The 14213-nt window shown below is 29.6% G+C and overlaps 1 protein-coding gene across 2 annotated transcripts; it reads right to left on the bottom strand.

Annotated features, from left to right (window-relative positions):
* Positions 1-762: 762 nt before the first annotated feature.
* LOC120077093 (cytochrome c oxidase subunit 6b-3-like) lies at positions 763-5942 on the bottom strand. 2 transcript variants are annotated; one of them, XM_090314180.1, is made up of 5 exons: positions 5777-5942; positions 4963-4976; positions 4668-4759; positions 4327-4408; positions 763-816 (listed from the first exon to the last, which is right to left on the bottom strand). In XM_090314180.1, exons 1-5 carry the CDS (start codon positions 5940-5942, stop codon positions 763-765), a joined length of 408 nt encoding a protein of 135 aa, XP_090170306.1. The 2 variants fall into 2 exon arrangements, with proteins under 2 accessions (XP_090170306.1, XP_038886888.2); XM_039030960.2 differs by lacking the exon at positions 4963-4976 and having other exon boundaries at positions 5730-5942.
* Between the last annotated feature and the right edge of the window lie 8271 nt (positions 5943-14213).

Below are 14213 nucleotides of genomic sequence, written 5' to 3'. Positions count from 1 at the left end.
TAAATTTTAGCAAAGGTCATCGACATGTGATGAAAAAAATAATTCTTAGAAGGTGATATTCCAAATGATTTGTTTATGGTGGAGTAGGTTATAGTTCTCTGAATTGAAAGCTATGATTTTCGATGAAAACAATAGATGTTATAGATGTCGTGGATTCTCTAAACATCCTGGCAAGATAGAATTTATCAAATTTTGACAAAATATTAAAAGTACAAGAAAATATTAAAAGTACAGGTATCCCACATCGAAAATATTAAAAAAAGTCATGAATTCCCGGTACTATAAAATTAACCTATACCTTTAATTTTCAAATTGCTAACTCTAATAAAATTTCCGTTTGCACTCAAAATATTTGAGAGAGTTATTTAATAATTAGGACGGAAGAAGATAAATTTCCAGTGTACATTTTCCGTGATTTTTCAACTCAGAGTTATTTAATAATTAGGACGGAAGAAAATTTGTGTGATTGTGATAAATTTCCAGTGTACATTTTCCGTGATTTTTCCTTCGGTTTGAAGTTTTTCTACAATTAAACTCTTATGTATATATTTATCAAAATGCTAAACTAACATAATAATTGTACTATAATCTCTAAAGGAAAATGGCCAAAGTAAACTTAGCAATAATTAACGTACATTAAAGCTTGATCTGACTACTATATATTTGACCATTCAAATTCAAACTGCTTTTACTCCTATTACTAAAATTTAAAGTACAAAAGTAGATTATATGAGGCACTTTTCAATATTTATTCAAACGACCTTATATCGGACCAGGAAAGACGCCAAGCTCCCTTTGCTCGTTCCATTTCTCAATCTGCACAAAGTAAAATATGACCTTGGATTATTATTATCATGAATTCTCTATATTGAAATAAACGTAGCTTAACTGATATGATATTTTATATTTTATCGAAGTTCGATTCCCTTCTTACATGTTTTATACATATAAAACTCCCCATATATATCTTAAAAATTTCTCATCTTTAAAAGATCAACAAGACTGTCTTTAAATAAATATTTAAAAATTTTACATTTTAGTATAATATTCCCTAAATCTCAAGCTTTCAGAATATCGATTAGTGTTGGCTACTTTTAAGAGACGTATAGAATAAGAAGTTGTGAACTACAATTAGAATAAGAAGTTGTGAACTCTGCACAACTCTAAAAAATTAAGATCACGATATAAGAAATTAATAAGACATAACACCAATACTTTTTAGTCCCGAGCCGAGCCTCAAACTCCTTGAGCCAAGGAAAAAAGTAGAACTCTACTCCACAACTTCTCCAAACATTATTGTTGTATTTAAATGGTCAAAAACAAAACAAATAAAATTAAAGTGATTCTTTTAGAATTCATATTCTAAGAAAATAAACATTTCAAAAATTTAGATCATTAGAATCCTAAGCCAACCAACCAATTGAACTATCGACTCTAAACCACCATGAAAAATTCATAAATTTCAACCTGTCCTGTGTCTCCATATACATGAACAAACAGGAATTTATATCTCTAATAATATTCTTGGGTAACTTCATCGTCAGTTCGTTGTACTCCTTCATAAATTAAACTAATTCGTTGTACTCCTCGTTGTACTCCTTCATAAATTAAACTAATTCGTTGTACTCCTTCATAAATTAAACTAATTTGTATGTTTTAAGAGTGATTATAAAGATAAAATAAGTGATTAACCATTTCAAAATCACTTATCTCATATCTTACTAATTCAAAAGTTATGAAAAAAAATTAACAAACAGCTCAATACTCTATCGTCTCTCATGTGACTTGATGTGAGTATTATAAGCCGAAAAATCAAGCAACCAAATCAAGTCGACCGGAGAAGAAGAGAGGACCGATCGAAGTTGGCTTTATTGCACCTTTATGTCTCCATCTCTCGAATCGAGCTCAATCTCTGACGGAAAAAACTACCAAATTGAGCATTGGTCGATCGGAAGGTTTGGTCTGGTCGAGTCTCGACCGACCAACTGACCACTATATTCTTTCATTATTTTTTTATGGTCACCACTATACTCTTTCATTATTTTTTTAATATATATATGTGTGTGTATGAATATGTATGTATATATATGTGTATATATATATATGTATGTATCTCTAGTTTCACTTTAGGCAATGAAGTCAAAATTGAAAGCTTGCTGCTTGATCCGAGTTTGAGTGATTAACCTGGTAAGAACATAGCAATTTGGTGGGGCTAATTTTTTTGTTTGCATAATACTTTTGTAATCAAACCCAAATTTCTAAATAAAATAAATAAAGAAAAATATTACATAATTAATAATAAAAAATAAAGTTACTAATTTAATTTGAAGAAGAAAAAGAAGCAGAAAAAACAAACCGATCGACTGGTTGACAATCGAGATCAGTTTGCTAATTAACTAAACTGACATGATCAGTTCAACGAAAATTGACTCCGATAGACCGCTATTTACCCTACTGTCTATTATTGTTATGAATTTTGTTCACACACTACAAACTATTAAACCGAGCATGGAACTAAACCAATTTTAAAAGATTAAAATCAACACAACAATTCAACCACTTTCAATAAATCACTTATAACTCGATCATTATCAATAAGACGACTCCCCAAACATATATCCACATTGAATAAAACTTGGATGGTCAAAATTTAAAAGTTTTTAGAAATTAATGTATTAAGATAGAAATTCAACACCAAGGTCAGTTGATTTTAGAACAAAGGACAACATAGTCGATATTTAGCAAACAACACAAATAGATAATACATTTCCGACCTTGGTGATTTTAGAACAAAGGACAACATAGTCGATATTTAGCAAACAACACAAATAGATAATACATTTCCAGTCAAAAAGTGGCAACTTAAAGATTAAAATGGACCTATAGAAAGGAGACTCGCTTGGCCAAGCCCACCGATCTCGCACAATCTCTAATGAGACATGCCTCACACATGCCTCGGCCGAATGAGTCATCCTAGACCCAAGAAATAGCTAAAAGAAGGTAATCGGCCTCATTCTACCCATAGCAAAATATCAAATGAGACATGCCCCTTACATACCCTAGAGATGTCCACTTTCCATGTGGGACCTTAGACGGAGAATGGAAGAAGAGTGAGGGAAAATATTTCTGGAATGCTAAACAAGGACCCATTCCCTTCCCAATCCTATTAGCCTTTTTTTCTTATATTTATTATAATAATTTAATGTTAATATTATTTATTATTAATATATAAATATTATAATTAACTTTCAAGTTCTATTATTTAAGGATCAAAATAATACAATTTAAAATTTATATCATAGATAATCAATTATTTCCAAATTTGAGTAATTACTCTATAATTCTAATTTTTTATTAATCCTATAAGAAAACTAGCAAGAAATTTAACTATTTAAATTAAAAATTTTTGTAACAGTGATTTAAGTTGATTTTTTTTTAAAAAAAAATTCTTCAGGGAACCAATTCGTGTGAATTCTCCATGGAAAATATCTACCCCATTCTCCATAGAAAATTTTGTGGGAACGAAGAATAAAATAGGAAACAGAAACGTAGACGAAAAAGTCATCTATCCCGCTCGACAACTTTACACCTAGCCCAAAAAGTCAAAGAATAAGACTAATGAAACTCCGAAATCCTAGGGAGAGAGTCCTAGGTTAACTCCGAGAAAGTCCTAAGTTAACTCTAGTTGTAAATATATGTTATGATAGCTTCAGAGAGAAGTAAGTCGACTCACACACTAGACACATATACTTTGTTGCAGAGTTCTAATTTCCCTATTAACTTAAACATTGAAACTTGTATGGCAAGCACCACACCGATGTGCGGTTCTTTCCTATCTTGTAGGTAGCGATTTTTCCTGAATTACAAATTCAAAATTGTTGTTACGAGAGTATTAGGTACATATTTACCTCGTCCAAATTTTAACATCAATACTTTTTTAGAAAAAAGAATCTTGATGAGATTAGAAGAAAAATGAAAAATGAATAAAAAGAAGTTTTTGATACTTTCTCCCTTCATTATATATATATATAAAAAGTAATTTTGAAACCCACTTTTATTTTTGTGCGGAACTTGGTTAAGATAAATAAAGTGTTTAGTTGGAAAAATGAAAACCACGACAAAGAAGTTCTAAGAAAACAAGCACAACTTTTTTTTTTTAAAAAAAACAATACAAAAATCAAATGGTTGTCAAACAAAATCTTAATAATTATGTAAGACGCATAAAATAATAGATGAACATGTTATATATCCAATAATATATCAAATAATAAGGTGAAAATGTGAAAGTAGTATATACTGTCGTAGTACTGAAAATTTTCCCCTTACCCATTCACCCGGACATAGAGATCGATAATACTTGGCAAACTTTTTGCATTCAGGCGCATGTTCCCCCTCCTTCTGCACACACCTAACACGAGCCAAAATGACATACCAAGTACAAATTCAAAAAATTAGACAAATAAAATTAATTTAAAAACTCGCTAAAATGATTCTCTTTATATATCATCATTTGTTGATAGGAAGGTTCGAAATGAAACAAATTGTCAAAAACGTAGAGCATTGAAGTTGATTATAAAAGTTTAAGTTCCTTGAGTTATACTCAGGTTGACAAAGATTTATGTATTAAAAACACTATTAAAAAGACACACGTGTATATAATATTTTACCTATGGTATCCCAAATAGCGTGCATAGCAATGACGAGTTTGATTAGTGAAAGGAAAACGAAGGTCATTTGGTGCTGTCTCTAGTCCCTCGTCCTACCAATATTATAATATTAAAAATTACTCTTGAAATAAAAAAGCCAAACTCCAAAATATTAAATTTATCCTAACCTATTGGTTTGATCATGATTTAAATTGGATAATAGAGTCTGATGGGTCAAATTCAGAGTTTAGGGTTGCTTTTTAAACATTAATAAGTATTGAATTCTAAGTTTTCTTTAGGGTTGAATTAATTTAACCATTAAAATATAATCTTAGAACACAAAATTTAGATATCGAACAAACATAATATTATTTTCTCCTCCCATTAATATGTTAATAGCCACTGTTGTTCATTAGTAATTTAACGAGGGAAAAATATTAGGTTCTGTTTTCATTGGTCCCTAGCTGGTTTTAAAATGTTGAACTATTTTAATAGTTAAGTTTTGCATTTGATTTTAATTTAATCTTATACTTCAATAAAAATCTAAATATTATTAATATTATTGATATTTGAGTTTTATTTCAAGCTTCAAGATTTGCACTTAGTTTTTTCAGTTTTTTTACTAAATACTCACATTGCATTCTTCAATGTAAGATCTATTAATTAATTTAAAATATTGTGAAATGAAATCTTAGAACTAATCCCATGAAAAAATAATGACATTTAATCTATTATCACTCTTCCATATTAATGAATAGACCGATGAATATTTAATAAAAATATGAAGTTCAAAAAATAAATCTTAAAATTTAAATATCAAATTAAAATTAAATTTAAATATAAAAAGTAATGAAACGTAGAGATTAAATTAAAATCAATTTAACATTTTGAAATCCAATCATACTCAAAATTTTAAGAAAAAATATTTATTTTTAAGCAATACGTAGATGCATCTTAAATCTATGCTTCTTTTTCTATCTCTATAGAATTTTTTTTTTTAATATATTTTCTCACCATACTAATAAACATTAAATTTACTCCAACGCATGCAAATTAAACATTCTACATCTTTTAAGAAGAGACCTTATTGTCTGTGTCTTCGCCTCCACGGCGGCGATCGTCGTCGTTACCGTCGAGGTTTGTCTGAGCGGAGGTAACGGAGGAGGAAGAAGGTGGCGGAGGCTTCGAAACGGTGCCGTATTCGTGAGCTGGCCTTGGGGCTTGCTCGCCACGTGTCACTTTGCTTATGTCTCTGGATCTCATCTTGTCGTGAGGATCTACCTGAGCCGCCGACATTATTAAATTATTTCTTCGCTTTTTTTCTTTCTTTTTTTTTTTTAAAATTTTATTTTTCTCGTCTCTCAATTGATTTTTTATTTATATATAATATCGGCATTGAGGTGTTAAGAAGATAGTGTCGGTCTGTTTATGGGTTAGGAGCCATGCACGTTGCAACGTGCCGGGCACGTGCATGCTTCTTCAAGGGCCATCTGTCAGTCCTCAGCAAGCAGCATCTCCATTTTCTTTGGGAAAGAAAAAATAGGATTAGCTCTGCACCCTCCTATCTTATGTACCCCGACTTCTTTACCATACAAAGGAAAAAAAAAAAAAAAAAAAAAAGAAAGAAAGAAAGAAAAAGAAATTAAAATAAATTGATTTTTTAAAAATTGAAACTACCCGTGACAATATTTTATTGGACTATACTAGATACATCCAAGACAATACTTAAGTTTTTCTCTTTATTTTCTTTTATTTAAAAAACATTTGATTTTCATTTTGAATGTTTTAATCTAAATGAGATGGTTTGGTTTTGGATTACTCTAAAATCAACGGTAAAATGACGTAAATTAGTATTTGACAAATTTAAGTTTGAAACCTGAAAAAATAAGCATTAATATTTGATAAATAAATACTAAATTATCATGTTCTAGTTATAATAGTTAAAATAGACCTATTGAAACTTTTTATTTTTTTTTAATAATATATGATTTTAAATAATTATTTTAAATGATATATATATATATATATAGGGAATGTCCTAGAACTTGCAATTCGTGTTAACATTCTATTTATCAATAAAATATTATTGAGTATTTTATTAATAAAGTTGTTGATTTTGCACTCTATTATGAAAATCCTATAAACATATCTATGGTTATAGTGTGGATACTTTTAACTTTATGTAGTAATATAAACAAGATCAAGTTAATAGTATATAACCTAAATGGTCTATAAGTATATGGATGAAATTGGTATCTCATCCTGATAACATTATTGGATACAACCCATTTTGTTTAGGTAATACAAATGATGTAATCCATAGATCATTCTTGTAGAGACATGCAAGTGAGGGCGTCCTATGCGATGAGTTTGCATATAGATTGGACCACGAAATAGTCACTTTTCTTTATAACAACCGTCTACTGTTAAAATTGACTATTTCATGCTTAAGTTAACCTAGGATAACTCGATCTTAATCCTAAGCTAGCTATGAACTCCTTTTTAATCAGGATTATCCTTTGATCTACATGGGTGAGAGTAGTTCGACAACACTGCTCAATAAACCTTCCATTTTGGGGATAAGACCGGATGAATAGGTGGGGACATAGCCCTGCAAGATGGAATTCACTCCTACCATTTTGAGGGTTAGTAGATAAGTTGTTCTCTTTGATTCTAAGTCTTGAACATATGGGGTCCCGCCTTCTCATGATAAAGGACATGATTCATAAGTAGCATTATGAATCAAATTGTTCATTCGAGGGTTAGTGGGAACTTAAGGAACAAGATGTATTTGCAGGGGTAAAACAGTAATTTTGACCCAGTTGTAAATATAAACAACCTGTGAAGGATCAACTTACTGATTATGGTTTATATGGACAAAAATGTATCTATAGTGAGAACGTGCAACTATCAAGCTATAGTGGTGTGTCTTGATAGTTAACGAATAGTAATCAATTCGATTAAAGAGTTTTAACGAATTAATTACAGATCGTTGGAGCTCATGATCTGTTGGTCCATTAGATCCCTCTACTAGCTCATTAAATTGGAATACAAAATTGAGTATTGATGTATGAATTTTAGGGTTTTCAATTTATTGCATATGATATAATTATAACGTTTAATTCAATTGAAATTAAACGAAATTGGAAAATCAATTAATATTTAAATTTTGATTTAAATATAAAATCGATTTATTGATGATATTGTATTAATTTAATATTTAGATATTAAATTATAATTTAAAAATTAGTCTTATCTAATTAATTATTTTGAATTAATTTTATAAAACTCATTTAAAATAATAAATTTAAATAAAAGTGTTTTTTTTGAAAACATTCTTAGTTAGTGGATTTTTCCATTTTTTGGGAAAAATCTACTAACCAGATTTATTAGAGAATCACCAAATTTCATTGCTAATCTTCAAGCTAGAGCTGCCCAACGTGCAAGCTGATACATTTGCATGGTTTTTACCTATATATTGATGCTCCATGCATGAAGATCAGCGAGAGATTGAAAGATAATTTCTGAATTAATAACCCTGAAAACCCTGCTCTCGTTCTTCATCAATTCAACTTGTTCAAGTGCTACCACCACACATTTCAGCCTGAGTATAGTAGAGAAGATCTCGATGGTAGTCCTCTTGGTGATTCGATCTCTATCTTGGTATTTTCAGCTGAATTAGTGGTGAAATCTTTAAAAGTAATATGTGTTTCGAACCCTCTTATAAATATCATATGAACAACATGCTTAAAACTCAAATTAAATGTAGTTTAATGGCTTATTGATTCTGTATTCTTCCGTTACATGATATATCATTCCTTCAATATATATATATAACATGCATTAAAATATTAAAAAACTATTGCAAAAATTTACATTATCAAATATAGATAAATTATGCAAAATTAACAACAATAATACATTTGTTTCTAACTTTCAAATGTTGCTCAAATTTGATTTGCAACGTTATTTCTCTGTCAATTCATTCATCTTGGATGATCTTGAGTCAAATCCAACTCAATTATATTATTATATAAATATTTTAGTTGTAAAATACTAAAAGTCAAGCTAAGTGAATCTTTTAGTGGACATAATTTATATATTGTGAGATCTTAATTGATTTCAAATGTACTAAAAAAAATTCAAAATTCAAAATGTAAAATTAAAATAATATATAAATATGTATGTTTCAAAATTTAAAATTCAAATCATATTCAAATATACTAGTTTAAAATTTGAAATTTGAAATTTGAAATAATATATAAATCTAAAATTAAAATAATATATAGAAATGCATATTCCAGAATTGAAATTTCAAAATTCAAAAAATATTTAAATATATATTGAAAATTTGAAAATTGAAAATTAAATAATAAATAAACCTAAATTTTGAAAATTTTAAATTCAAAATTAAAGTAACATATGAATATAAAAAAATAATGAATAAAAATAAAAGAAATAAATGAATATAAAAAATATAACAAAAATATATTAGAAAAGAATGGGGAAAAAAAAATAATGCCATCATACCTAGAAATCGAACCTAAGTACATAGAAAATTGGTGTCACTTGCACTTGCACCTTTCTACCAACTAGCCAAGTTCTTCCTTTTTTTTTTTCATAATAGAAATGAAACAAAAGAAAATTGAACTACTTTAAAAAAATCGTTCCTCAAATTTTAGAAACAAGAAATATAAATGGTTATCATATAAGTTAGTCACTTAGAAAATGAGAAACAAGAAACCATGAATGGAAACGCTATCCAATAGACTCTAAATTTTCATAAATCCAATTTTTCAATTTTTTCGCTCTTTAATTGAATAAAAACTTTTAATTTTCACTAGTTTTGGAATGCTTTCACTTCTTTGATTAAAAAAAATCATGGTCGTCATTTGCCATTTCCAAGGTAATTTTTCAGTGAGATGAAAAAAAAGAAATAACAAAAGTTGGGCCATGATGATTCTCTGGGGATGGAATATTGGGTTGGAGAAAAGGTTTGACTTGGCCCAAAGCTAAATTAGCCCATTTTCAATCTTGACCAAGATCGAGGTCGGACCTTGATGCATTAAGGTGACAACACAAGAAAGGAAAGATTGGAAGCTGACAACCAATAGTACATTAGTTTTAAATATGAGTGACTTAAGACAAGTTCTAGATCAAGAGATAACTTATAAGATTTGAACTAAATTGAAAGAATTATTTGTCACAAAAGACCTTCCAAACAAGATGTATCTAATGGAGAAGTTCTTCACATTCAAGATTGATTCATCTAAATCACTCACATACAATCTTGATGAATTTAAGAAGATAGTCTTTGAGCTCAAGAACTTAGGGGAAACATAGGTGATAATAAAGTCTATGTGCTTCTAAACTTCCTATTGAAATTCTGCAAAGAAGTAAAGAATCCACTAAAGTGGGGAAGAGAATCCATCATCACAGATGCCATCATATATCAGCCCTGAGAGCAAAGGAAATTGAGCTACAATATGTGAAGAAAGAACAACCTAGTGGTGAAGGGATGTTTGTGAAGGAAAATTCAAAACCTAATCATGGAAAAGGTGGAAAACAACAACCTAATGATGAAAATAAACCTACATAGAAGCTGAAATGCAAATATTGTAAGAAGAAAGACCACCTAATTAAGGATTTCTTCATTCTAAAGAGGAAGAATCAAGAGAAAGAAAAGGAAGCTAAGGGAAAACAACTTGAAGCTTCAATTGTTGAAGGATCCTATGTCTATTCAAATGCACTTGCCTCAATACAAGACAAGGTCAATCATATTAATCCCCTTGAAAAACATGATTGGGCCTTGAACTCCCGATGCATCTACCATATGACTCCTATTAGACCTTAGTTTAACATCTACAAGGAGATTGATAGAGAAATTGTCTACATGGGAAACAACCAAGCTTGTAAAATAATTGGGATTGGATCAGTGTTATTGAAGCTAAAAGATGGGAATGTGAAACTCCTAAGAAATATCAGACATGTACCACTTCTCAAGGGAAACCTGATCTCTTTGGGAATGCTAGATGCAATTGGGTGTGAATACAAAAGAAATGGAGGAACTCTTGAAGTCATTAAAGATTTTAAGGTTGTCCTAGTTGGAGAGAAGGTAAATGACCTATTTATGGTTAGGGGAGTTGAAATGCTGACAGGGGCCTACATAGTAACTTCAAATGAACTAATAGAGGTTGATGTTTGACACATAGGCTATCTCATGTCAATGCAAAGGAATTGAAAACTTTATCTGAACAGGGCATTTTACCTAAAAGCATCAGTGACCATCTTACTCTCTATGAGCATTGTATGATGGGCAAACAACAAAGCACAACTTCACTAAAGCGCAACATACAACAAAGACAATCCTAGACTACATACATCTGACCTTTTGAGGTTAGCCCAACTCCAAGCCTAAGTGGCTTAAGGTATCTCCTATCCTTTTACTGATGATTTCTCAAGAAAAATTTGGGTTTACTTCCTTAAAACTAAAGATTGATGTTTGAAAAATTTATGAATGGAAACTCATGATACAAAAGTAAACATCTAATGAGATTAAACACCTAAGGATAGATAATGGGCTGGAATTCTGTAGTGAGAAATTTAACCTATATTGTAGAGAGAATGAGATAACTAGACATAGGACATGAACAGACTGAATCCCAATATGGAAGCATTTTATTGCCTTTTATCTTTGAATTGAGATAAAGAATTTCATAGAATTAAATAAAAACAGGTTAAGCATAAAAAAAAAGTTTGAGAAAACAAAATATTTTAAAGATCAGTTCTTCAAATTTTCAAAGCTTTCTCTTTCTCCAAGATCACGAGCAAAGGACACCATCAAATAGGGATTTCTTTCTATGAATCCGGCAAGGAATTGGATTGTGGGATCCCACATTTTTTAAAGAATTAAGGGGAAGAGAAGGAGAATTTCCTCTATGATTTGTTTGAGAGAGTTTTTTTAGAGCTTGAGAATGAAGTAAGGCTTTTTGTATTTTTGTGCTCAGTTTTTTATGTATCTAATACAGAATCAAACAATTAATACTTAAGGGGAGTTAACACCCTCACCCCACTAACCACTCCCCTGCAATTTTCTTCTTCTTTTATTATATTTATTTAATTTAAATTTAAATTAAATATAATTTAATTCAAATAAAATAAGTAAATAAATAATCAAATAATATTTATTTATTTTAACTAAATACCATATATTTAATTAATTAAATATTTGAATTATATTCAAATATACTTCTCTCTCATAGTAATTTTCTAATATGAATTCCACTCATATTAATTTTACTTTATAGTTTTAATATGAATCCAATTCATATTATTTAATATTTGAATCTTATCCAAATATTATTCTCTCATGTTAATAGTTTTAATTATAAATCATATTTATAATTAACTATACTATAATGTATCAATATACATTATACTTTATATAATCACATCATATATGTTATATATATATATATATATATATATATATTTATTTATTTTCCTTGAATAATTTGAACAATTCAAATTATCCCAAAACTACTTATTCCTTGTTTTATCCTTAGTGAGCTAGTAGGAGAACCTAATGGACCTACATATTAGAAGCTCAAATGATTCAAGATTAAATTAATTAAACTCTTTAATTAAATTAATCAAAATTAATTAATTGTAGGTCACTTTATTAAAGACCTACAATTGCACTCTTTGCACTGTAGATATATTTTTGTGTCCATGGATATAACCAATTATCAGTAATTCAATCTTTCACAAATTTCTTGTAATTATAGCTCGGTTATATTACTGTTTTGCCCCATAATTATCTCTTACTTCTTAAGTCTCACTGATCCCCTAATGAACAACCTATTTATGGTCCTACCATAAACAAATCTCTCTAGAACCAATGAGAGCAAGGGGCTCTTTGTTTAAGATCAGGAGTCACCATTTAAGGGACCAATTCATCTATATTCCCTAAAGACAGGAAGAAGTGAACTTCTTCTTGTGTAGCTATGTTTCTAGCTCCTTACTTCGACAAATCTCCAAAATGGTAGGCTTATTGAGTTAGCGACACGGGTCACTCCCACCCATACAAATCAAAAGACTGTCTTCATAGATATGAGTCCATAACTCACTCAGGATTGAGATCGAGTGACACTATGGATATGACCCACGTTGTAGATGTTACAAGTATTGTAAAGTACTACAAATGATTTGATCTTGATCATTCATGTGGAGACATGGGAGCGGAGGTATCCTATATAAAGAGTTTGTATATGACCACGAAATGACTAGTCTCATTATATAACACCGTTAATAATATAGACTTACATCTCACCTGGATGACCATAGATGATATGACTTGAATCTTGAGTGAGTTGTGAACGCCTGCCCTTTAATTTGTATGAGTGAGAGTGGCCAGAATACCAACTCAATATGCTCATCATTTTGGAGATTCGTTTGATTGGGGAGTTGGGAACACAACTACACAAGACGAAATTCACTCATTTCCTGATGTCGGGATAAGTAGATAAATTACTCTCTTAAGGGCTAATTCTAGGGTTTGAACAATGTGGTCACACCCTCTCTTGACCCGAGAGGGACTTAGTCATAGTTGGACTATGAATTATTGTTCATTAGAGGAATCAATGGTACTTAAGAAGTTAGATGTAACTATAGGGAAAAAACGGTAATTTTGGTCTACCTGTACTTACGAGCAATTTGTGAAGGGTCATCGCACTATTGATTGATTATATCCAATGGATACAGAAATATATCTGTAGTACGAAGAGTGCAGTTGTCGGTCTTTAGTGGTGTGACCGTCAGTTAATGGATGTTGGGTAACTTAATTAAAGAGTTTAACTAATTATCCAAATACAATTAGAGCTTCAATCTACAGGTCCATAAGGTCTTATCTGTAGCTCAATAAGGATTATTGAGAATTAATTTTGGATTAATTTGAATTTTTCAAATTATTTGAGGAAATTAATTATATGTATGATATAATTAATTAATTTAATTATATGCGATATAATTGATATAATATATTTGATACATTATAATATAAAAATTATTTTGAGAGGAATTAAATATTTGAATATGATTCAAATATTAATTATATGGATGAGATTCATATAATTAAGTTTATTATAAATGTGATTTATATTAAATGCCATGCATATTGAGAGAAATAAAACTATAGGTTATATTGTATTTGATACAATATAAAAACTATATGTTATGTGTTATATTTGATATCACATATAGTTATATATACATATAATAAGTTAGTTATAATATGTATATATATTTATATATTTAATTTTATTTAATTATGAATTAAATTAATTTGAGGGAGTTACGAAAATAACTCCCTCCCTATTTTTCCTCTCCTTCAGTTATGTGACAGATGTGGATGAAAGTGGTTGTGTTTTTTGGTCTTTGTCTTCTTCATGGTCGAGGAATTCTCTCTGAATTTTCTCTGGCTTTTCTCCTAAAAACACATAGAGAAGAATTTTTTTTCTTCTTCTCCATCCTTTCAAAATTCTCTCCCTCTTCCCAAATAATATAGTA

The sequence above is a fragment of the Benincasa hispida genome, chromosome 5, assembly GCF_027475165.1.
Source record: "Benincasa hispida cultivar pf3 chromosome 5, pf3_genome.v1.1, whole genome shotgun sequence".
Classification (NCBI taxonomy): Eukaryota; Viridiplantae; Streptophyta; class Magnoliopsida; order Cucurbitales; family Cucurbitaceae; genus Benincasa; species Benincasa hispida.
The sequence above is the reverse complement of the archived record's forward strand: the minus strand, read 5'-3'. Positions and strand labels throughout refer to the sequence as shown.

Excerpts from the sequence above, each read along its gene's own strand:
- LOC120077093 (XM_039030960.2), bottom strand. The coding sequence starts at position 5,942 with ATGTCGGCGGCTCAGGTAGATCCTCACGACAAGATGAGATCCAGAGAC. Across the intron at positions 4,760-5,729 it reads GCGAAGACACAGACAATAAG|GACGAGGGACTAGAGACAGC; the intron begins GTCTCTTCTTAA and ends TAATATTGGTAG. Across the intron at positions 4,409-4,667 it reads CGCTATTTGGGATACCATAG|GTGTGTGCAGAAGGAGGGGG; the intron begins GTAAAATATTAT and ends GGCTCGTGTTAG.